At 34.5% G+C, this 26,821-nt stretch overlaps 1 protein-coding gene across 5 annotated transcripts in view; it reads right to left on the reverse strand.

Moving 5' to 3' along the window:
• Positions 1-26,821, reverse strand: part of DNAH7 (dynein axonemal heavy chain 7) — a 224,646-nt gene that overhangs the window by 155,800 nt on the left and 42,025 nt on the right. For 4 of the 5 annotated variants that reach the window (XM_036927893.2, XM_036927891.2, XM_036927894.2 and 1 more), the window contains 10 exons: positions 26,418-26,496; positions 24,926-25,150; positions 22,360-22,506; positions 20,244-20,929; positions 18,157-18,343; positions 13,589-13,782; positions 11,836-12,034; positions 9,713-9,853; positions 5,556-5,768; positions 2,387-2,496 (listed from right to left, as the gene is read on the reverse strand). In XM_036927893.2, the coding sequence (XP_036783788.2) occupies positions 2,387-2,496; positions 5,556-5,768; positions 9,713-9,853; positions 11,836-12,034; positions 13,589-13,782; positions 18,157-18,343; positions 20,244-20,929; positions 22,360-22,506; positions 24,926-25,150; positions 26,418-26,496 (2,181 nt within the window). The remainder of the gene's footprint in view (positions 1-2,386; positions 2,497-5,555; positions 5,769-9,712; positions 9,854-11,835; positions 12,035-13,588; positions 13,783-18,156; positions 18,344-20,243; positions 20,930-22,359; positions 22,507-24,925; positions 25,151-26,417; positions 26,497-26,821) is intronic. The other variant, XM_057503726.1, reaches the window with a different exon arrangement.

Below are 26,821 nucleotides of genomic sequence, written 5' to 3' on the forward strand. Positions count from 1 at the left end.
TGAATATAAGAAAAGTTAAGAGACATACAAGAAGAAGGAAGAGAATGGGGAAAAGGCAAGATTTTAAAGGCAATGGCTGATAATTTGCCAGAATTAAAGAAACACATGAATTTATCTCAACTGGAATAAATAACAACTTATCCACATCTACTAATATTATTAGAGTAAACACCAATAATAATGAGAAAATCTTACATAGAATATTAACTACAAAGGAATACTGATTAGAATAACAGACTACTCAGCGGTAGCAAAGATTCCCAGAAGAACAGTATCTCTGGAGCATTAATGGAAAACTGATGTACACCCACAGTTTTATACCTAGCTAATCTATCATTTCATAATTGAATGAAGGCCAAAATAAAGAGGTATTTTTAGACAAAGACAAATACAGCCCCGTATGTGCAAGGTCTCACAGAAACAATTACTAAAGATGTTGCCTAGTAAGGAGAAAAGAATAGACCAGGAATAAGGCAAAGGAAGAAGCAATGGTGAGTAAAGACAATGATAATATTTTTTGTAATCACATATAAATATTAGCTGTAAAAAAATATGTAACTGCATATAAATAACCTTATTCTTTCTTAGACTTGTGAGTAAATCCCTCAGCTGAGAACAACATATGCTAGACCATCTGATTTTACAGAGAGTGAAACTGGTTGCCTCCATCAGTGCACACAGAAACTGGAAAGGATTGTAAGTGAGAGCCCAGAAATGAGGATTTCTTTGGAAAGAATTGTTGGTGTGTTGTATATTTTCCTTCCCTGTCTATGGAGGAAGAGAGAGAGGTACTTATCCCTCCTCCCAAGCTAACTGAGGGGCTTTAGAGAACTGCTCAGAAATCTTGGTGCACTGGCCCCTAGGGTTTGTGGAACACAGGAAGTTGGAGCTGACTCACAACTTGAAATATTTCAAGTCAAGAGAATGCCTGCAGCTTCTCCTGATGGCAGGGTAGGAGAAAACAGGGACAGTAAGAGAAATATACTCACTGCTGGCAAAACAAATTCATGTTATATCATCTGACCAGAATCCCTATCTCACTGGAAGGGAGCCAGATTTGAGTCATGCTGAATGAGACCCTGTACAAGAGGCCCACCTAGAATCAGAGAAGTCCCCAAGGGAAGAGTCTGTATGTGGTGAACTTAAGATAGAGGCTGAAGCAAAAGTCACCAGCAGCCAGCCAACAAGGGCATTTTCCACAGGTGGAAGGATCCAGTGACTGTGTGTGAGTGTAGGGGGGCCTCCAAAGAACCCACACAAACATCCTCAGAGAGATCTGGCAAATCTTGGCTTATGCCATCACTGAGGGCACTAAATAGCCAAGAAATAGTTGCTGCACAGGACACTTGTTATATTTAAACTTACCCTCCCTTTTCTTCTACTCTCCTCCATCAGACTCTGACATCGGAGGAGAAGAAAGAAGAGCTGTTGAGGTGTGGATGCAAAAGACAGGGATAAAAATGACAAAATACGGACCACCTTTACCCTCCCAAATTCAGGTCCTGAACTTGAGTTAGACTCAAGCTGTGGAAAAAGCAAAGTTGTAAGTTGGATCAAAGATATTAATTTGTAGTACCTGAGAAAATAACACTATTCATTAATATCTTACAGCAACAAGAAAAACTAGAGAATCCTATATTTCATACAGGAATGGGGAAAAATATTTGATATAAAAAATTTAAAAGAACAGTGATAAGAAAGAATCAAATTGCTTTTTGTTTGCATCCTAAAACTAGATTTAGTCTATATACTAGTTAAAATGACTAACTTTTTGGAAGAAAATGAAAAAAAAAGTTTAACTTGGTATTTAACAATAATTTGGGGTATGGGAGATGGGAACTTGGAGTTTGAGTAGTTAAAACCCATTTATTATTAAGGAAAATTAAAGAAAAAATGTAAACATAAATACCTCTGGGATAGCTAATGGAGGTATCTAGCAGCCATCTGTGTGGTGAAAAATTCTGGGGAAGACCTTGACTGGAGGAACTGATCTGAGGATTTTCAAGATTTAGGCTGTTAAAGCCTGGGAGCAGACAAGAAAGTTCAGGAAACAATGAAGCATGAGACAAAACACTGTATGACAACAAACCTAGAAAACTCCCTGTTTCACAGGATGACTCAAATGATCCAAAAGGAAGAGGCTGAAAGTTTCCAGAAGGAGAAATTAATAATGCAAAAAGCAACTGCAATCCCTGATAGTGCTTAGAGCTCCAGAGCTGAGGCAAAGAAACCAGCAAAGAAAGAGAAACTGAAGATCAAGTTGAGAGGAGAATTAGGTCTAGGAAGGGAACACAAGATACATTAACCAGGTGGAAAAGAGTTTTGTACTTTTAAAGAGATTAGTGGTCTAGGGGTAAAAGTTACTTCCTTAAATTAATGAGTTTACCTGTAACATCTGTCAGTAAGTGGAGTAATAACCAGTCTTGGGGAATTGCCCAGATATTCATATCCATATCGTAAACCAGCATTGATCATCTTTGTTTCTAAATGATTTTCCTAGGATAAATCAGATAAAATTAAGGTAGCTTAAATAACAAAATTTTAAATATGAAATCTCAAGCTATTTAGTAAATAATAGTCATGTTGCAAATAACATCTCTAAAATTAACTTTTATGACATCATTTAATTCTGAAGAATTAAATATCTGGTTTCTTTGGATAAGTAATTAAAGCCACTAGTTTCAATTTTTCCCATAGAATATCTTCAGAAAATGTATTTGTTCCTTATCTCTCCTATATTTACTTTCCTTTTTTTAACTTGATAACACTTATTTATTTATCAAGGTATAATTGATATACATTATGTTAGTTTCAGGTATACAACATAATGATTCATTATTTGTATGTATTACAAAATAATCGCAATAAGCCATCTTATTGTGGTTAACATCTATCACCATATAGTCATAGATGTTTTTTCTTGTGAGAAATTTTAAGATTATCTTAGTAACTTTCAAATATGCAATGCAGCATTAACTATAGTTGCCATACTGTATATTACATCCCCATGATTTATTTTATGACTGGAAGTTCTAACTTTGACTCCCTTCACCCATGTCTCCCATCCCCCATCACCAGCCTCTAGCAACTACCAATCTTGCACAGTTCTTGTTTTGTTTTGTTTTGTTTTTAGATTCCACATAAAAATGAAATCATACAGTATTTGTCTTTTTCTGTCTGACTCATTTCACTTCAGACATGCCCTCAAGTTCCATTCATCATGTCACAAACGGCAAGATTTCATTTTTTATGGATGAATAATATTCTGTGGTACATATACACCATGTATTCTTTATGCATTCATCTGTTGATGGATATTTAGGTTGTTTCAATATCTTGGCTATTGTAAATAGTGCTGAAATGAACGTGGGAGGTGCATATATCTTTTAGAGTTAGTGTTTTTGTTTTCTTTGGATAAATAGCCAGAAGTGGAATTGCCATATCACAATATATTTTTTATTTTTTGAGGCACTTCCATACTGCTTTCCATAGTGACTGCACCAATTTACAATCCTACCAACAGTACACAAGGGTTCACACCCTTTTCTCCATATCCTTATTAACATTTGTAACCTTGTATCTTTTTTATAATAGTCATTCTAATACATGTGATGTGATCTCATTGTGGTTTTGACTTCTATTTCTATTTCCTTTGACTGGTGATGTTGACCACCTACATGTTTTCTTTGGAAAAATGTCTTTTCAGATCTTCTATTCTTTAAATCAGACTCTTTTTTTGCTATTGAGCTGTATAAGTTCTTTATATATTTTGGATATTAATCCTTATCAGATATGTGATTTGCAAATGTTTTCTCCCATTCATTAGGTTGCCTTTTCATTTTGTTGATGGTTTCCCTTGCTGTTCAGAGGTGTTTTAGTTTGTAGTCCCACTTGTTTTTGTCTTTATTGCCTTTGCTTTTGGTGACAAATCCAAAAAAATCATCACCAAGACCAATGTCAAGAAGTAATGTTTTCTTCTGTTTATGTTTCTTCTGTTTTCTTCAAGGAGTTTTATGGTTTCAGGTCTTACATTCAAATCTTTAATCCAATTTGAGTTAATTTTTGTGTATGGTGTAAGACAGTGGTCCAGTTTTCCCAACATGATTTATTTAAAAGACAGACTGTCTTTTCTCCATTGTATAGTTTTGGCCTCCTTTGTTTTAAATTAATTGGCCATGTATGCATGGGTTTATTTCTAGACTCTTTACTCTGTTCCATTGATCTATGTGTCTGTTTTTATGCTAATGCCATTCTGTTTTGATTACTCAAGCTTTGTAATATCATTTGAAATCAGAGAGCATGATGCCTTGAGCTTTGTTCTTCTTTCTCAAGATTGCTTTGGCTATTTGGGGTCTTTTGTGGTTCCATACAAATTTTAGGACCGTTATTCTATTTGGGTGAAAAATGCCATCACTATTTTGATAGGGATTGCATTGAATCTGTAGATTTATTTGGATAGGATGGCCATTTAAACAACATTAATTCTGCCAATCCATTAGCATGGATTGTGTCTTCAATTTCTTTCATCTATCACTTACAGTTTTTACTGTAGAGGTCTTTCACCTCCTTGGTTAACTTTATTCCTAGGTATCTTATTCTTCTTGATGCAACTGTAAATGGAGTCATTTTCTTAAACCCTTCTTCTGATAGTTCATGATTCTCCTATGTTTTCAGTCATTTGTTCAATTTGTTTTCACTATAGAGTGAATATTATCATCATCATTTTACAGATAAGGAAACTGATGCTTTAAAAGAATAAGTAACTTTCCCAAGACATGTATCTGACATTTAAAATGATAATTCCATAGTTTGAGCTCCTAACCACTCTATACATGGTCTCTCATATGGTTTTCCAAGACACTGGTTCTTGTATCTCCTTTCTTCCCATCCATACCTCTCAAGCCTTTCACGAAAGCAAGGATGATGAGAATTTTCAAGTCCTTATCTCTAGTCATCAGTTCTCTCTTCCCACTCTCAATAGGCCCAAACTTGTCCACTGTACTAACTATTCCTGCTTCACCTGCCTTCCTGATAGTGACTGCCATATCATCCACCAGGATGCCCTGACAAAAACCTTGCTTCCCGATCACATTCTTGGTTCCTTCAATTAATCAACAAGAGGAAACTTCAATGACTAAATCAGACCTAAACAGTCTGATTTGCACATTCTTCAGATGTATCAAGAATCTAAAAATGTAATTTTAAACTGACTAGTTCCAACATTTTTCAGATTCATCAAGCATAATGACTCATTTAAAATGAGTAATTTTTTATAATTACTCATAATTTGTATGTGTCTATATATGTATATGTATTTCTATGTAATTATACATTTGGATGTGGACTTGGCTATAGATACAGTTTTAGGATGGATGATATAGATATAGTTTTTGGCTGCCTTCATCTTCAATCTGGAGAAAGCTTGTTTGGGTAGAATCAGCCATCAGCAAAAAATTCTATATTATTGGTACTATTTCCCATGTGAGAAAGCAAGCACAAATTAAAAAGCTGTGAACTGAAATTGCTGTGTAATAACATTCAGTGATATCACTTACTTGCCAGTAGTATCTAAGCTGACTTAACCATTCGAAGTCAGATTCATCACTAACTTTTTTATTAACAAGTGATGTGAGAACATCTCTAGCATGGACATCCAGCACCACGAGGGCTCCCAGAGTGACACGATTCTGCTTGGACAATTTGCCACGGACCAAGGTGACAATATCATCAATTTGTTTGTTACATTTTTCCAAGTATTGTTCAAGAGCCTGAAATAAAATAAGGTGTGATTACTCAATGTAATCAGAGTCCTTTTGAACAGAAACATTTTGAACTAGCAGGTATGCAGAGTATTTTATACATTTTTATCATAATTTCTATAAGATATAACTTTAAAATAATCAACTTTTCTTACTACAGTGGTATCATGTAAACAAGCCCAGTATGGCATGGTATAGTGGACATATGTGGCTTGTGTATCCCCAACATCCTTCTCTTCCCTATTTTCACTCCTGTGTGCTCTATGGTTCTGATGAGCTGTCAATCATATTGCCCCATCTCCATGGCAACATGAAAGGGATGTGTGACTCAGTCAGAGCCAATCATAATTCTTCCCAGGGACTGCTATACAGATAGAGGAACAAAGTGCTTTTCACTAGCCTTGGTAGACTTTGAATATGCCAATCTGAAGTTACTGCAATCCTTCATCCCCAATGCAGAATAAAGCCTGCCAGAGACTAGCAAAGATGGAAGACAACTAAAGAGAAACTGCAATAGCAATGAAGCCCTGAGGTCCAGATTCCAATTGCTCTTCCTTGTTCCTTGGTTCCCAAGAGTCCTTCTAGTACTCTGTGTAAGCTGATTAGGATTTGTGTTACATTAAATGTAAAGATCCTAATAAACAAAACATCTAATGCTTTAGTTTATGGTGAGTTAATGCTATTTCTAAGGACCAGGCTTGCTCTGGAGTCTCCCTGCCAGTGGTAAATCTAATTAGTAAGTTAAAAAAGAGAAGAGGGTTTATGATGAAAATCAAATTAGAATCAATGAAAACCACTGTGCTTAAGGGAAATGTCAATATGCTCCAGCAAGCTAAACTGGTCGCTTCCTCCACTCTAATAATATTTAATAAGCACTGTGCACCAACGAGTGTATTTCTCTCCTTCAGGGCTAGGTAAATGATAGCAATGAATCAAAAGTAAGAATTTCCAAGGAGAAAAAGTTTGAAGCATAGAGTCTGGGAATTCAGGTTGCTTCTGTAAGGGGCACTTCTCTTATTCCTTGAAATATTTTTTTTATTTTTTATTTTTAAGGAAGTCACTTTTTGCAAAGGACTTACATTTATATTATTAACATGATTAATTGTTGTTAATTTGCTTCATACATAGTAAAAAATAAACTCTGTCCTACCCATGTTTAAATATCCATAAGTGCTTAAGTCTCCAGATCCAATTAGTGAATTATGGTATTTTGAGTATAAAAAATAGTAAGAACAGTTTTGGTGTTAGGAACACAAGCTATGCCAGTTGGTATATCTTAGTTTTCTCATTGGAAGCTGAGATCTCTGACAGCCTTACCAGTTCTCACATCCTGTAGTTCAACATAAGACATAAAATCTAATGTTTGGACCTAACAGTACAAATTATATGTCCATAAGAATTTATTACTATGTACACTAGCAGAATATATTTTCCTATACCAGAAAAACAGATTTAGAATTAAAATTTAGCTTCAAACTGTGATAAACTGAGTTCTTTAGGAATTGAATTATCTGAATCAATGAGAATTCAGATTAGATTGAAAAATATGATATTGCTAGTACTTTTGTTACATATTATTCCTTGTAACCATTCTGTAGTGAGCTAATGAATCTGAAGGTAACTGCTATAATATTCAGCCAAAAGAAACCCTCTCTAGAATCAAATATTTTTCTCATACCTAGATCCTTCTACATACAAAGTGATACAGTAACTCAAAATCACATCAATATTTGCAGTATCCTGTGCTCTGTGACAGTGTTGTTTTTCATTCACTTTACAGCTCCTGTAATGCCCCATGTGGTCTAGTTGCACAATCAACATTCACTGAATAAATAAATGCAACAGATCCTCTGCAAGTGTGACAGTGTAACATGGTACTATGACAGCATCAAGCTCCAGTCAGCCTGGGATGTCAGCAGAGAATGGAAGCATCCAGTCTTCTATAAGGCTGCCGAGAGTCTCCAAAGGCTTGAGCAAAGTCATCAGTTTGAGTCACACATTAATTAGCAGAAAAATTGTCAACACACAGAACACTAAAATATAGCTAGCTCCCATGTTATTATTTTTTATATCATCAATGCTATAGAATACCAAAACATGTGCCAGCTCAATATGCTGTGTTACAGAACTTGAGCAGCCTGAACATGGATGAAATGCGGGTGGGATGAGGGTGCAGAGGCGGCAGATGAAGGGCATACTGAAGCAGGGTAACCACAAGCAGATGAAAAGGACAAAAACTTTAAGGACACATATAAAGCTTAATTTCATACCAGGAAACTTAGCTATGAAAGCACCATAAAATACAATGGAGGAGTGAAAGCTGGCAAGCAACGGTAACAAAGGCGCGACCTGCTAAGCTTTAGCTTCAGAGGACTTTGAGTCTCTGAAGCTGAGTCACCCTTGAGGAGCAGTCGCTCAGGGGTCGGGTTCTCATTCTGGCTTTCTCTGTAAATGACTTCATACCTGCACCATGTTACATGAGTGGGAAAATAATTGAATAGACTAATAAAGAAGTAAATAAACAACTCTCTCACTATCAGTGGATACTGCTGTAAACTAAAAAAACTATTTGTATCTGTAGGTGGTATAAGAATTACAGGCAGATAGTTTTGAGCAGAGGACACATTGAAATGACAGTACTTAAATTGCGTGTCCCTTGAGATTCAAATTTTGCTTGAGGGTTAGGTGGAAGCATAAAAGGGCTATAGTTGATGCTTTAAAGCTCTACCTCGACACCTGTTCCTGCTTTCTTGGATTAAGACAGAGAAAAATACAGTTTTGACAAAGGGGTAGAAGCTTGATAAACACCACATCTAAGGTGAAGAAATTTGGAAGATGCCTATAAATTTGCCTAATTTGCTCCCGTTTGTTTCTTTGTTCCCTCCAGACTATTTCCCCACAGTGCTGAGTTACAAAGTTGGTATGTGGTTTGGGGGGCCAGCAAGCAAGGAAAGATATCCAAGAAGCTATGTGTCCTCCCAGCAGCCCACATTGGCAAGAGAGGAATCTCTTTTTGGGGGATGCTGGGGAGTGGTTGCTTAAAAGTGAGAGACAAAATGAATTATCTGACCCACTCAGGAAAAAAGAAAAACACACCTGAGGCGAGACAGCCAAGAGCCCAGAAATAACCCCAATGACTTACTGCAGCTAGAGAAATGCTCATTCCCAGTGCCCTGGTTTCCATGAAGAAAGACTTTTTCCTGAAAATCCCTGACTTTCTGCCATACACTCTTATCCGTTAGCGCAGAGGAGAAATAAGGTGCCTGCTGGTATGTTGGCGTGAACTAAGCATTGTTACTCAGCTACTTCCTGTTTGGGATCTGCCTGCTCATAGAGAACACGAGTCTCTCTCAAATGCCAACACTCACCAGTGTTGCCTTAGAGTTAGATATTAATATTGAACTCCATGCAAAGTATTTGAAAAACTCATAGTTTTAAACAAAATGTCTACCGTAACTAGATTCTAATTGTTCGGCAAAGTTGACCTGCCTGGAATCTTTTTTTGAAGGATAAGAATATTGCTTTGAATGCAGTGTTTGATTTTTATTTAATAGCAGCAATCCAATGAATAATATTATGAAATTTGTATATCTAATACATTAGTATATGTAAAATAAACATTATCCAAAAAAATAATTACTTATTCAAAATCAATACATTAACAGTAAAAATAGTCAAAAATCAGTCAATACCTTATCTTTATGAGGTAGTTTTACTCAAGGCATAAAAAAAGAATTATATTACATTATTTCCTTCTAATCTCTTTAAGTCTAGGATTTTTCTTAGTCCTGTTAACACTGTTTTTAAATGCACAAAATTATATATAATAACTAGATTGAAATTCAAGTACCCTTGACTTTTTGAGTGGATTGTCCTAATTTCTTTTTAAAGTAAGTATATTCTGGCAATAAATTGAAAAAATGCTGAAAAACCTGAAGGTAATAAAAGCTTACCTCTGGCCCCCTTGAAATAGATGCTTGTACTTCTATTGTCCAGAAGGTCTGGGATACACAGAGAACTGTCTGTCCAGGCCAATCCCTCACCCAGTTAATTCGTTCATGTTGTGTGTAGGCAACAATTGCATTTTTAATCATCTAAATGGAAATTAAAATGCTAAAGATGAGCAATTACACACTAAACTTGAAAAAAAACTATGTACAACAAAAAGCAAAATTCCTAAACAGATTAACTCATACTGCTCAACTCTTTATATTATCTTAGCCAATTATGAAGACTCAAAGCATACGATTAGACTATTTAAATTCATGTTTATTCATATCCCTGTGAGCAAAAGACAAATATAATACATAGCACTTTATTTTGCTGATTTGTCATCAATTTGTATGAATCATATATATCAAATATTCATTTGACCAGATGAATCCAAAGATATTCTAGATACATTTGAATTGATGAAACAGGCAATTTTACCACAAAACATAAATTCAAATAAATCCAATGAGTTACATCAAACTCATAGATAGTTTTTGTTGAGCTTTATTAGATTTCTATATAGTTGGGTAGAGAAATATGATTATGTGAAGTTCTATGATATTATATATAGACTGTATCTATGTATGCCATATATATACAAATATGTAGCTACATATATTTTGGGGGTAGCAAGCTACATTAAACCCATGATAATCTAGTAATATAAAGATAAAGCAAAGGTGTCAAGAACATGATTTTTTAAATTATTTACAAATGACATAAAATTCACTTAATTTAGGCATGAAGTACCTTTTTAAGCATGCACATATGTATAGCACAACATAATCTCCTATTTTGTAGTATTTTAAATTGCATTTCCTTGCATATTTCAACAACACAAACTCATGAACATTGGGGAAGATATTTCCTCCACAATTCCTTGCTACCCTATCTTAATGACCTGAAATGGCAGCCAAAATATTTTCTCTAAGCACTTTAACAAAATTAAAAGAATAGTTGAAATAGTATGAGTTATGTCTAAAATAATGAGTTATCACTGTATACATCAATTAACAAACCATTATATCCAATTCAATACTGCTAAGTAGTGGTCAAAGTGGGTTTCATTTATATTAACAGCTACATAAATGGGAATGCTATTTGTCAATACTTATTAAGGTCTTTGAAAGCTCATCTTTTTTGACCATGGTCCTATACATGAGATGTTATAAGAAAATAATTCAATCAAAGAAACCATATCCATAAATACATCATTATAATTTAGTCCATAAAAAGGAGAAATGGGAAACTGTCCAAAAGGGTTTATACTTTTTGGAAAAATATATTGCAGATCTGATATTAAATGTATATTTAGGAAGAGAAAGAAGCATCAAGATACATGATATGCATTAAACACCAGATTCCAATGAATTTTTTAATAATGTGTGAGAGAATATGAAAATTTTAATGAAAACTGTTGAAATCTGGTGCCATATTTCCTTTTCATTCTTGCCCTCATAACTCACTGCTCAACTGTGATATTTATTCCTGATGAGGAACTTGAAAGCTAAATCCACAGTATAGTAGAAAGTGAATTTAAGTACTCAATTATTTTTGTTGACTTGACTCGAAAATATCTACTAACAAGAATGGTTACAAGTGACTGAGTTGATAATATGTTTTATGAGATGTGGAAAATATGAAGTTACCATTAATTGTAGGAAGCAGTTGTGGTTTCCTAACATTTTGGTACATATTTTATATATATACAAAACAAAAGAATTCACCACAGAAACAAACATATCAAGGAGATTGATGTCAAACTGTAGAGACGTGCTTCCAAGACTAGATATACCCTGTAGACCAGTGTGTATCTAATGAAGAAAGAATTAGCATGTGGCTACAAGAAAGGAGATACACTTGTGACTAAAATCCAAGTTTCTGTGGCATAGCTGGTATTTTGTCCAACTTTTTGAGAAACTACAAAAATAATATCACGCATCATATATCTTTGCCTTTAAGCTATTTATTATAATTGAACTGGTAACTCATGACTCAGTTTCTGCCTAAGTAAGAGTGCATTTATCAATGATTCATTAATAGTCTATCATCTTTACTAGAAATAATAAATATAGCCAGTTACCTTGTGGATGGATTTTATCATAACTTTCTCTAACTCAGCCAACCACTTTTCTACTTGACCTCTGGCTTTGGCTGTTGAAATAGTCTCTGTGAGTTCCACAACCTCTCCTTCACTACTCTTCATGTGAGTAATGTCTAAGATTTCTGTAAATTCTACCTTTGCAATTCCTTCAAAACATTTCTTCAGGTGAGGTTGCACCCTAACAGGGAAAAAAAAAGTTTAAGAGCATTAATCAAATTTAAGCAAATCCTTAAATTTCATTGTTGTGTTTTGCACCAATCTTCATTCAAAAGTCATAAATATGCATTCTGTGTTAGGCCCCTAACTAGATGTTGCTGGAGATGAAGTGTTGAAAAACAACAACAAAAAGACAAAATCCTGCCTACAGGGACTACACCATCCAGTGGGAGGTCATCATTGATTGAATGATTACAAAAAAAATCTGTAAAATTACAATTATAAGAGCTACAAAGGAAACATCCATGAAGCTTTGTTTCAAACAAAATGAATTGAAAGATGTTAAAAGTAACATAAGGAGCAAACCAATCTTAATTAATAGATAATACACTAATTTGAAGCATCTTCGAATGCATGTAAGTAGTCGTTTAAACTGGAATCTTCAGGAACTGCTTGCAAATTATGAAGGTGCTTTAGTGCTTTAAGTACTTAACAGTTTACTACATCACCTTCTTTGAAGATACCTAGCTTTAGTGTATTCATTGTAATACAGATAGAATGGACTAAACAAACCTCTTGTTTTTGGCATATTATTAATAACTGATTGAATTCATCTCTCAAATAGGCAAAAAAGTAGAGTATAAAAACTAACATGGTAATCTGAACCTAAATTTGTCTTCTTGTCTGGATTACTTGTCTCCTACTTTGAAGGCACAAGATACAAAAACAACAAGTTTATTCAACAAACTATCTATTCACTCTCTGCTATATACTATATACTATTAAAAGGAATCAGCATTAGGGGAAAAAAAACAGTAAAAAATCTCTGCCACCATGGAGCTTATATTCTGCTAGATGAAATCAAACAATAAACAATAAGTACATTTTGGCATATGCCAGATGATAAAAAGCATGCCAAAAGAAAATTAGGCAGAAAAGATAATCCAGGAAAGGTGGCTAGGGTGTGCTGTAGGGGCATGTCATTTTAAATACAGTGGTCAGTGGAGGCTTGCTGAGTGACAGGTGTTTGAGCAGGTTTCCACAAAGACCTAGAGGAAAAAGAGGTCCTATGGGTATTTGGCTAAGAAGCATCCTAGGCAAAGAGAATAGTATGCTGCAGAAGGAGGATGCCCCCTTTTTGGAAGCACTTCAAGGATATATTACAATGTGATACCATTACCATATTACAATGAATCCTCTGTAGCAGAGTGAGCAGGAAGAAAAAAGTGGGAGATGAATGGGAAGGATACCAGGGGACCACCTGTGTGGGTCATCACAAGCTATTGTGATGTGCATGGATGTGAGGAGTGATGTGCTCTAGAAAATCTGTAAGAGAACATGTGATAAAATAAGAAATTCACTCCAAGAGTCATTGCATTTGAAAAATATCATTCAATGGTACGACTCATGTTTTTAATAATTATTTTAACTTGATGATTGATAATATTTAGGATATCTTGAAAAATGTAATTACATAAACATAACTATGTAAATATTTATTTATGCTCTGCCTTTTTCTAAAAATTGAATTTAAGCAGATAAATTTAGCCATGTGTTACATAAATAAGTGATTTACCTAGTGGGATCTTTAGTCTCAGACAGTATCTCAAGAAGTTCATCATTAGACAGGAAAAAGAATCTGGGGAAGAAGAGACGTTTCTTTTCTAAATATTCATTAAGTCCTTTAAGAATGAGTTCCAAAAGTTCATTAGATTTTTTCAGCCTTTCTAGCATTCTCTCAATAGTTACAACTGCCAGTACATGTTTATCCTAAAAATAAAAGAGAAAGCATTTAACTCAAAAATATTAGATAATAACTTTATTTATATTCAGATTTTTTAAATATTTTAAAAAGTAGTCTTGCATATATATTCTAGGCCTTATAACTAGCCTCTTTTAGACTTGGAAAATGAACATGAAATAAAAGAGAGATAGAACACTGAATTCACAAGAAGGATGGGGAAAACAAAGTAGTATGAGATGTGTTTGTTTTTTATTCTTTGAGGAAAAGTACTCTAAAAAGATAAAAGTCACATTATAATTATTATTTTGAATATTGTTATCAATGATGATATAATGACACAAGCCCTGTTTTTAATGTAGGTAAAAGAGTAAGGGTTTGGAGATTGGGGAGGAAGGAGTTTTGATAACGATCTTATGTTGCAAAGAACTACATTTGGAACTACACTGTAATACTCTGCTCGCTGAAGGACTTAAGTTCAGAGCGTGTTCCCCCTGAATTGTCTAGACTGAGACTGTTCTACTTTAAGGCATGGATTTCTGAACATTCCACCACATGAAAGTCCACTGTGAACTCTTTGCTTTAAAGTGATTCAAATACACTGAAGAATTTTTTAAAAGTTTTCTTTTATGCTGTGGGATTCAAAAGATCACCAAAAACTGATCTTAAGAACTAATATTTTTAAAGAGTAAGCAGTTTATTGATTTCTCAAAATATCCATACATGTCACCACTGGGTTTATGAAAATCTTTAGAAATACATATTAAAATACAACCTAGATATAGTTGAGATAAAATCATTTTAGTTTTATTTTTTCTTTAACATATAATTAATATCATATGGATCTAGTTAGTCTTGGCCTTATAATTCCAAACTCATTGTTAGCATTGAACCAATGAAAAAGTTGAATAAGCTTGAATAAGCTTAAAGGTGTTAGAAAGAGATGCTAAACACACTAGAGAGTTTAATCACCACACCAAATAATAAACCTCGTGAGAACACACCAGTATGTTTATTAATAGGGCATTTTAGAAAATTTATGAAATTAAAACAAAAATACTGTTAAAATTAAGTATGAAATCTCAAGAATATTTCAAAATATAATTTTCTACTTTTTTAAATTACAGTTTTCCAGTGTAACTAGGAAACACAGCAATTTAATCAAGGGGAAAAATTATTATTAATATTGTTTTCTCAATAAAACAGATCCGTATGAAATATGTAACTACTAAACTAACTCATCTTTAAAGACACAATTTTAAAAAGGCATTTTATAATACGCCCTGGCAGTTTCATGTTTCAAGTAACCATTTTAAAACAAACAAACAAACAAATGAAAAGCAGGACAGAGACTCAGGTCATAATTTAATGCGTAATTCGTCTAGTAAAGGATAGAGCAGTACTCTTGTAAGCCTAAATCTAAAAAACAAAATAGTGTTCTTAGAGTGCCACCTTCTGGAAAGACATACCTTTTTTTTGTTGTTGGGAAAAAAAAGTTTCTTTAGACTGAATGGATGCTAATATATGTGAAAAACAGGTGTTTTCAGAAGCAAAACTACCTTAATAACCAAAAGTGACTGAAAAACTCTGGAATTAAACTGAAAGATCAATAAGGGAGCCTCTTGCAGTGAGAAAGGAGCTTTGGAAGCAGATACCGAAATAAAATTATTTCATGTTTATATCTCGAGGAACCAAGACCCCTCAATTAACCTAAGTAACAATATCATTTACATTCAATATTTAATTTCTGAGCCTTTTCTCTTAGCAGAGTTCTAAAAGAACCCTCATAAGGAACCCCTAATATGGAAAAAATGGCTTTTTGTACCAAGAACTTAATCCAGTGGTGTCTACTCCATAGGTGTGGGGAAATGGAACTTTCTAACCTGGATTTCCACCTGGCCTTAATAGTGCCCACTGTGTATATAATAAGAGTGTGTTTGTACATTTATAGGATGTTTATCAGTGACAGAGCTTCTGGTCAGTCATGGGAGTAACTGCCTAGGGGAAAGGTAGAGAGGAAACACCCGTTCTCTCCTCTCTCTGTGTTTCTGGTACATAATTGGTCAGGCATCCACCAGTCACCAGGAACCCCGCACAGAGTTCCTCCTGGTGGGAGCAGGGATCTAGGCCACGAGGAGAACAGAGCGAGCCATGGATACCCTGTGTTCCCGAACAGTTAAGCTCGAGCATGGGAGCAGGGCACTTGGAGGGCAGGGAGCAAGGAGAGACTGAGACCTACTGCCTAGAGGATTAAGCCCATGCTGGGGAGCAGAACCCATAGCTGGCCTGGGGGTACATTCGAGCCAGCTGCGTGTACTAAGCTTCCTGTGACTACAGTGAAGATAAACGTGGTAACCCCCTTTTCCCACAACTTTTTGTTCTTGACTGTCTTCAGTCTCACCGAGTTCACAGAGAACTTGCACCGGGAGGGGAACCCCTCCTCCTGGAGCTGTAGTGGGTCATTTTACTAGCCTTCCTGAGAGAATACAGACTTGCGTTTACTTTCAAAGCTTTGGAGAGTCTGGACATAAAACTATCCTGAATATTAACATATTGAGGTAAAGAAAAATATAAAGCCAGCTGTGGAAGACAATCAGAGAAGAGTTTATCACTCTCTTGGATCCGGCTTCTCAGTTGGAGAGAGAGCTTCCATACTCGGGGAACCAGAATGCTTCCACATGCTAACAAGTCAGGCGCCAAGCTCCATGAGAGTAAAAGTTCTTTTATTTGGGACCTTGCCCTATATATCTCTTTATCTGGCTATTAACTTGTATTCTTTGCAGTAACCTGTATTAAACTGGTAAATGCAAATGTTTTCCTGAGTTCTGTGAGCCACTCTAGCAAATTAATCCAACCTAAGTGGTAGGTCATTGGAACCTCTAATCTGTAGCTGGTAGGTCATAAACCCAGGTAACAGCTGGGGGCTTACGACTGGTGTCTGGAGGCTGGGTGGAGGGCAGTCTTGTGGGACAGAGCTCTTAACCTGGGGAATCTGGCGCTGTCTCCAGGCAGATAGAATCAGAAAAGAGTTTAGTTCTCCAACACCCTGCTGGTGTTCAAGAATTGCTTGGCATTATGTATGGGAAGATCCCCTCCCACACACGTACGCCCAGTGGAATTGGGTCTGGGAAGCCAAACGGAGTTATACTACTATTACTTACTGCTGTGTATAATACTATTGTTGTTATATATGAAAGAACACATAACAAAGATTTCCTCAGTAATTTGGGGTTTGAAGAGTATTTGAATCAAATACAAAAAAGAATATTTTTAATTAAAAAAATTATATTAACTACAAGAGTACAAGCATCTATTTTTTGTTTTGGGGCAACAAAAAAATTCTACTTGATCTTTTTCCAAGTGAAAATGTATATGTGTTATAAAGGTTTTGCCCTGTTATAAGGAAATAATATATGAAAGGCTCAATTTTTAAAATTAGAGATGATTAAATGTGTTACAAAGTGACTCACCAATAGGTCCTTTAAATATGGAATTCCAGTGTGATTAATTTTATAGAAGTTTGGTTTATACAGAGATATTATTACACAAAATGAAATAAACATGATAAACAAACCCATGTCTACCTTTCTGAATATTTTTCTATAAAATCATAAAAGTTGATGTTGACAGAGTACTGTCAGTACTTAGTATTACTGTCACAACTTTCAAAGTTTAAATTATAAAACTATGCATATTTAGGGCAGAAAAATTGTAAGGTAATATTCTTCCTATCTTACAGTAAAAACATCAACGGAGAAGTTTATATTTATTTAATAATTTAATAATGTCTTCTATTTTAATCCTAACTTACCAATAACACACAAACCATGCTTTGTAGGCAGTAAATGCCTTTTGAATTTACTCACACCTTTTTCAATTTTACTGGTTTTCAACAAATTCCCTCCTTAACTTAAATTGTAAGTTTCCGCCACAGTATATGTGTATTGACTGTTTACATTTTATTTCTTATTTATAGGGCTCTTTGAGTCTATTTATCTTTGAAATTCACCTTTTTTTTTAGGTCTCTATGGAGAAACTTGTTAATTAAGTGGTTGGCACGCTGACATGTTTGCCACATTTCAGTGGTGGCGCAGCATGAACAAGGGCCCATAGAATAGAAGGGGACAGTAAGCGCTTAGCATTGTTTCCCTACAAGAGGATCCGGTAGGAACCACTAATGGTGCTAAACGTCATTAAGTTATGCAAATTAACGTTGGATTTCAAGAAGTAATCAAGATAGAATATCTATTTTGCTTTTGATATATCTTGCTCTGGGATTCTAAAACAATACCTGAAAAGCTAACAATTATGGAAAAAAGACAGTGGCTTATTTGGATTGTGCTAAAAATAAAAGTCATGTCACATCAACCAAATAATCACATTCTTATAAATTTTTTACCTACTTGTACTACACTTTTCATTATCTCTCTCCATGTTTTATCCACAGTTGTAAATCGTCTGCTTTCCTCAGGCATTTGAGACATAATGTCTGGAGAACTGAAAATGGGCTCCAAATACAGCCATGTGGCTTGGACCTTGAGCCATTCATCCAGAATCTCCTGAAGCAGCAGGAGCTTGCCCTCCCATTCTCTGAGAAGCAAAACACAGTGGCTCTTATCAACCAACAGCAAATTAAGCAGTGCTTCAGATGACAAAACTCAAAAGCATAAGTAGACTGTCAATCTTGTATGCAATGTTGTTATTCCAATGCATCTACCTTTAGTCAAAAATAAATCATTAGATTTGTTCTATAAAGTCTGCTTTAAAAAATAGTAGCAACATTTATGTTAATACAGATATACATGTTAAGATACACCTATCTACAAATGGGCTGGCTTCTGCATATCTCATAACAATAAACCTTTTTGCAATCTACTTCTATGGCTAGAGGGCACAAATTGAGAAATAAGATTTTGGAGACAGTTATGGTGTCCTCAACAAAGGGCACTCTGAACTTCTAAGGAAAGGTAGTTATATTCAGGACTCATTTCCCTAGGATTTTTCTTCTTTTTAAAATTTGGGCCCATAAAGTCTTTATTGCCAGAATAAAATATTTTAATTCATAAGATGTAACTGCATTTTTAAAAATGTATGTAATCTTAAATATATTCGTGTGCATTCAGGAGGAAGAAGCATTTTTAAATCTATAATAGGTTATTAATTCATTTCTAAATATGGAGAACAAAATGATGACTTGATTTCTTCAATAATAAATATTACAATTACACCATAAACTAAAAATTTTACAAGCACAGTTCTAAGGTTTCTGTATGTATTTGTCCCATCCACACAACAACCCCATGAGGTAGGGTCCAGTATATAACATCTATTTTCCAATGGGGAGACTAAGGCACACAGGGGTTAAATACCAGGTTCAAGTTCACCTAGCTAACAAATGATAGTGCCAGATCTGAATCCAGATAGCTGCAACTACTAGGTTAAAGAGATCACACAGTCCTAAAGAAGAATGACTGATTAATGGCAACAGAACTTGGATAGCTTTATATTAAGATATCACCCAACATTTATAAGTGGTGATCTGTAACTTAAGATTGTTAAATCCAAGAAATGTAAATAGGAGTTCTAAAAGTCACCAGGAATTTTCAAATGCCTTTTCTAAATATCTTATTTTCAGTGTTAACTATGAATTTGTTTAACCTCCTTTCACAAGAAGAAATGAATACCTCTGCTTTCTTCTGGTGCTCGGATTCCCTCTTTCTCCATCTAGTCCCTGACAGAAAATTTCCAACTAGCTAATGATTTCGTACATAGTCCTCAAAAATGGAATCCAGATATACCACTTTCAGAGTGGTTCAAAAATTACTCTTCATGAGTACATTGGAGCAAACTAGGCAAGAGGCAGAGAAACCAAACAGAGACTGAGCGAATCCAGAGTACATTCAAGTTTATGATAATATATCAATAACCAGAGGTGGATGCCATGAAGCAGTTAACTGCCCTAAATTTCCCTAAAAATTTTCCATAAAAATTCACATTGAAGATGGTAGTCTGATTTGGATTTACTCTTTTTTTTTAAGGTAAAATATAAACAGCTTAATACAAATTATAAAAATGGAAAAAATTGACGGGATAAGGGCTGTATCAGGTGCCAGTCTAGAATCAGAGTTTCACTCTTCTGCACTTTTCTAGCCATTTTTTGTGCATATTGTGGAAATTACATCAGACCTTTAGGGGTCATCTACAATAAAGTCCTATATTTTCAAAATGACATTATCTTCAGTTTAATAATTTATATGTTCTACAAACTATGTTCATAGACATGAAATTATTTTCGAGAGTCAAATATATAAGATCAGATTGTAGGCAATAAAAATGAGTATCTCGAAGCTGATTCTCCACCACCTTTGTTATGAATACAGATGATAGCAAAGGGATCAGTACTTTTCCAAAAGTAATAAAGCTTATCATTCCTTACAGTGAACTATTTAAAATATTAAGTATGAAATGGAGAACCAAAATATCACTTTACCTCATTTGTTTTTCATAAGGCTTAATGAAAGGAGATCCTCGCATAGTTTGTGACTTAATAACGTGGTCATCCAACAACATTTGAATTTCATCAACTGATGACAAAATAAATGTCCCACTTTCTCTGTAAGAAAGAACGGCAAATTCCACTGCATCCCATTCATTAATCATCTTCTCCATGGCCTTTTCAAGAGAATATTCTTTGCTGGCTGCTTCACTAATACCTTCCAATCTATCTAAATATGGTTCCAGATTCATGTCTAAAAAAGAGAAGACAGTGGAGTCGTCTGCTGGCTGCAGCGGGTAACCAACAATGCTGGACATGGCCTCCCAGTGTCTGGTTCGCAGGCCAGGATTACAGATCACCTGAATGAGAGGAATGTGCTCTTTGAAATCTTCTACCTTTGCTCTTACTTTTTTTGTCATTGCTAATGCATTTGGAGAATCATGGAAGATTTTCTCCAGCTTATATAGTCCTCTCCAATAATTTCCAACATCTGTTTCTACTTGGTCTGGATTCACCTTGTGATATGGTCCTTCGGTCCATCCTCTGTACTTGTTGTTAAATTCAAGAACAGTTTCATAGAGACGAAGGTAAGGGTTCAAACCATCTTGGATTTTTTTACGTTGAGGGTATATTGATGGTAGCCAACCAAATGCCTCCTCTTCAGCATTAAACTGTTCAATCTGGAAGGACAGGCATTAAATAAATTATTCTGCAAGTGAATGATATTCAAAATTAAGTTTTTAAAAGTATTTATATCAAAGGTTACCCAAAAACCTCACAAAGCCCTAAAGTTAAGTTAATTAGGAAATGATCTAGAAAAATCAAGCCACAATCTGTTTCTCCTGTTTCTTCTTTATTACATTTTCCAGATTGTATGCTAAAATGAATTTACAGAAATAGAGAAGTCTTTGCCCATCCAAATATATTGAGGATATAGCATCATTCATTCATTAATAGAATTCAGATTAACAGCATTATGCTATATACTGTGGAAAATAGAAAAAAGTGTTATATTGCAAAGTACCAACTCCAAGGTGTTAGTCATCTGGCTTGGGAGGCAAGACACATATATGTAGAAAGTTAAATAGACATTGTTCAATAATAATAGAAGGCAATCAAAGAAATGTCTTAGAGCAGTAGCTGTTTAAGATAGAAGGATTAGTATACACTAAAAAGACTATCACTCAGAAACAAGAGACCTCGCTGAAATAGTGCAGTCACAGACGCTTCTATGGAACAAATGCAACCAGAGCTGGGTCTTGAAGATATGTAGAATAGGAAGAGGCAAAGAAAACATTAATTTCCTCTTTTTTTAGTAGTGAAATATGTGAGGATGTGGGTGGTCTAGAGGAGAAAGCTATAGAATTGAAAAGTGTGAGCTTGGTTTATAAAGTCTGCAGGTTACCTAAAATTTTAGTGGCCTCAGTCTTAAAAAATCTTCACTTTCTTCTTTCTCAAAATATGTTTACATATTTCTGACCATTATAAGCTATTTAATTACTTCAACTATTAATATCTTTCAATGTAAGAAAAATGGTAGAGCATCATAATATGGTCTGTTTTCATATTTTCCCTTTTTATAAAAAAATGCAATTAAAATTTTCAAACAGCTTATGTGTCAAAGGGTATGCTTTTCCCACTTCAGCTTCTTCTAATGAGAAAGATGATTTGTGAAATAGCAATAATGGGAACAAAGGGGCTTGAGGGACATGATAATGGGCCTGATTTAAAAACACATCCACCAAATCTAAGCTGGGTTCTATGAAGATGGGAAAACTAAATAGTAACCAGGTGCTCGCACATGATATAAATGATTAAATGACCCAAAATAAAAATGGAGAAGCAGATGGAGATATAACTCTATCTTTCAAATAAAAGGCGAAGGCCACTGAAATGTTATTACTAGTAGTAAAAAAAACCGGCAATGTTGCTCCTCCTTGAAGCAGGTCTGTAAAATCTCTTTGTCTCATTTATATTATTTTCTCATTAAATATAGTTAAACTGTTTTATTTGAGTCTATTTCTTAAAGGTGAATGCAAACTCAATGCTCTTTCTTCATCATCTTAATAATTCATCATAATTGATCTTCTGAAGAATTTTAAAATTATACCTTGTCTGCTGCTAAATCCAACTTTCCATTCAGTGTTTGAGCCTTTTTCAGGTATCTCTGTATATCCTCAAGATCTCCAAATGAGTAAAATTCTTCTGATTGTTTAGCATAACTCTCCAATTCCTCCACAAACCGTCCACACCGTAACTAATAAAAACAATATTTGTTGTTACTATTTTTAAAAGTTAAAACTCCTAGGCATCAAGAGAGAATTTAAATATTTGTAAGGATTATTAGAATTATTATATTTGTCACTGGAAAAATATGAAGAAAAGAATGATCTGGAAGATGACTGGGATCTAACATAAGCAGAATTTTTAAGAGTTGGGATTTAAAATTAGTGGATCAAGATTCTTGTAATTCACCAATTAGATAAAGTTTACCCTTGTAGTAGCAATGTAAAAAGTTCTAATTGATAAAATGAATTAGAATGTTGTTAAACCATGGTATTCTTAAGTACGCTAAAGAATTTATGCTAACAAATGATTTATAAGGACTTGAAAAATATCATAATAATCAAGTATAGGATTAAAAAGGAACTAAATTTTTAAGGGCTATAAAGGTATCTGCAACATTTGAATAAACCGCTGGGAAAAACCACTTCTTCAATTGTGTCCTAATATTCAGATAGCTCTTCCATTAGTAATGCTGACACAAAGTATTCCAAGATTATTTTCTTGTCCCAGGGGCTTTCTTCACAAGAAATGTGCAAGGTAAGTAAACCCAGATTTAAATGCTTAAAAACTATAGCCTACCAATATAAAACAGGCATGTCCCTGTTTTGTTTTGTTTTTTAATGAGAATGGCTTATAGCAAAATTGTCATTGGTAAGACATTACAAATTAAATGGCTCAAGAAAAAAATCTTAATGAAATATTCAAAAGTCAAATCTAGGTTATTCAAAAATAGATTTTATATTTTATGGATTATCTAGGTTGATGCCTGTGCTCTTTTCTCTAGTTCATGGCAAATTTATTGCTCTGGCCCTGTGGGGGAAGAAAAATGAAAGGAAAATTTGTCAACATTATATGTAGTCTGTAGAATAATATACTTTATGATAAGTATAGATAATTCTGAGGCACTCAGCAATTTTCTAAGTGCCTATTATATTGTAATTTAAGCATCTAATATTTACTGTTCACGATGTTTCCTATAGGTTTTAACAAATTCTGAAATGGCCTAAATTTACAACAGAAGAATAGACTACAGTTTAAAATGAAGAATTTTTTAGACTCAAACACAGAGAAGAGACTGGTGGTTACCATAAGGGAGGGGTTGGAGTGGGTGGGTGAAATAGGTGACGGGGATAAAGTGGCACAAAATCTCAATTATAATATAGTTATGGACATAAAAATATGGCATAGAGAATAGAATCAATAATACTATAATATCTTTCTATGTTGACAGTAACTACACTTATTGGGGTGGGCACTTCATAGTGTAGATAACTGTCGAATCATAATGTTATATACTTAAAACCAATTTAATACTGTATCTCAACTATATATCAATAAAAATAAATAATAAAATGAAGGATTTTTTTAAGTCTATGAATTATTCTCCAAACAATATATTCTGCTAATTAACTATATCTGCAGTAAATGTGGTGGAAAGAGACTAGGCTTGCTACCAAAGGACATCTCTCCTGGTTGACCTGAACAAGTCTTTTCACTTCAGGAAGCTTCGTTTCTTCATCTGTGAAGTGAGACTGAAAATACTAAGTCATTTGTTTGGACAAGAGCTATGGAGTGCTCATGTGATGTGCGCCTGGGTGTCAGGTACTGTGCTAGCCTGCGGGATAGACATGAGAAAAGGTAAAAATGAAACAGCCCTCCTATTAAGGAGCTGACTGTATAATGGGGAGATAGACTTGAAAAATGCTAATAGAATGATGAGGTCATCAGTTCAGTGGGGATGTGTTAAAAGTCTTACAGAAGCCGAGGAGAAGCTGCGCAGAGTCTGACTGAGAGGTATTATCAGAAAGTCAGAGGCACAGGCTAGACAGACAAACACGTGTGGGGCAGGGATGCAAGAGATGAAAGGTGTCAGAGAGCAGGGACCTGAAAGTTGCTCAGGGTGGCTGAAAAGTCAAGAACAATGAGTGGGAAGAGACAGATGAGGCTGGACAGATAGGGGGAAACCATGAACCATCTTACATGTAGGAAGACAACAAAAAGAGTTAGAGTCATTGGACATTAGGGAGATGACTCTGGACAGAGTGCTTCAGCAAGTTTCAGTGATTACCAGGTGTGAAGGCAAACTTCACCAAGGGAGCTTTGCTGTTAAATGATAAAAATAAAATAACTCAAGAGTACGCTAAACTGTATGAGATAAACACTATTTTTGTTAATGGTCATTTGTGGTCAATACATTAAAATTTTTTCTCCCTTGAAAAATCAAGAAGTGACACCATGCCAATCCAATATGTGTACTATTGTCTAAGATTTACAGCATGGAGAAACTAAAGTACATGACCTGTGAAATAGAGTTGACAATGCTACATAACAAGTTAGAACATAACCATTTCCACAAAATGAAAACAATTTAAAATGTCTATGCTGCCAACCTTAAGACCTTCTTGATATTGTTCTGTTTTCTCTTTAATGATTTTCCTGTGTTCTTCAAAAATTTCTTCCATTCTTCCATACCACTGAAAAACATTATTATTTAGCCTGATGTCTGCTGGAGAAAAGCTGGCACACTCAATGAGGAAGGCCAGGCAGTTTTTAGAATCCACCAATCTCTGTTTCAGTTCAATCATATCAGTTGTCTCTACTTTCTGAATATAAGCCTGAGGGAAAACAAAAATTACAGATGGCATTGTACTGAACAGCTCAAGTCAAGAAACAGCCTGTGGAAATGCATTGCATAAACATGTACAGACTTGTTAGATGTATAGATGTTTGGTTCATGATAAGGGCTACAGGACCGTTCGCTTCTCATCAATCCCAAACACCTCCACTAAATTAGCAGGGGGTAAAAATAGAAAATATTAAACAACACATAAAGAGCACAGAGAAGAATGCTATAGGTTTCTGGAAGATACAAAGCAGTTGCTACATTAGCAATATAATTTACTCTTTCAGAGTAGCATTTATGGGCACCTGCTCTGTACCTGCCATGGTGCCATGTGCTGGCAATTCAGTGTGACAACTAACACACTTGGGATTTGTCCTCAGGGAATTTAGAATCCAGTTGGGGGAAACAATTTTTAGTGAACTAAACACCATAAAAAATGTAAAATTGCAAACTTGCAACAGACACCAGTGTAATAACACTTTCCTTTGTTACAAAGATAAAAAATAACTACAGGCATATTTAACAAAAAATGTGATAAATCTCTGGTAGGAAAACTGTAATACTACATTGAAGGACATTTCTAAAGTTCTGAATAAATATGGAAACATATATTAAGATATAATATTATAAGGATGTAGATACTCCTCCAGTCTATAAAACCAATGTCATTTAAATCAAAATTGCAATAGCATTTAAAAATACTAAATTTGATATAAATCTAAAAGTCTCTGAAATAGTAAATACTCAAGAGTAGCAAAGATAACAATGAAAAAGAAAGATGATAGATATCAGCCTTGCCAAATATCAAAATGTAATATGTAGATGCAGTAATTTAAACAGTTCTTGTTCTATCGCAGGAATAGATGACGGAGCAGAATAAAGAGTTGAAAATTAGATCCAAGTACATATGGGAATGTAATGTTGAAAGGGTGCATCTTAAGTAGGGTGAAATAATAAATCATTTAATGAATAATATTGGAGTAATTAGCTTTTGATTTTGGAAAAAAGTCATATCCTAGTTACTTAGTAGGAGAAATACAGAGAAGGTTTATTGATTGTTAAGTGAATAAAGTAATTTTCAAGAGAATAATGATTCTGTTTTTGCAAAAACAAATCTGTATGTGTGTGTGTGTGTGTGTGTGTGTTTGTGTGTGAGAGAGAGAGAGACAGAGACAGAGAAAGAGAGAGAGAGAGAGAAACTGGGAAAGAAAAAAAATTACCTTATACCCACACAACTATAAAGAGTTTATAAACCATACCTTCATTTCCATTAGTTCTGCTGTATTTGGAGGTGTGCTAAGAGCTTTTTCAGCTATCTTCTCAAATTCCTCACATAATCTGTAACACCAGCAAAATCAACCTTATATAATTAAATTTCATTCCTAAATATATTCCCATATATTATTTAAATGTTCTATTAAATGAAAAAATTAAGACCTTAACTACATGACATCTAGTGAATTAAAAGCAAATTCTGTCCATTTACTTATTATTTAATACACATTTAATTATCATGTATTAAATTCCCAACTACAATATTAAGTGACAGAGATACAGAAATGGATAAGATGCAATAATGATACTCAAGCACCTCACAATCCAGTATGGAAGACAAGACCATAAACAGTAATTTCTAACCTAGAATTTTAAGGGCTTCACCAGA

Source organism: Manis pentadactyla, chromosome 6, assembly GCF_030020395.1.
Source record: "Manis pentadactyla isolate mManPen7 chromosome 6, mManPen7.hap1, whole genome shotgun sequence".
Taxonomy (NCBI): domain Eukaryota; kingdom Metazoa; phylum Chordata; class Mammalia; order Pholidota; family Manidae; genus Manis; species Manis pentadactyla.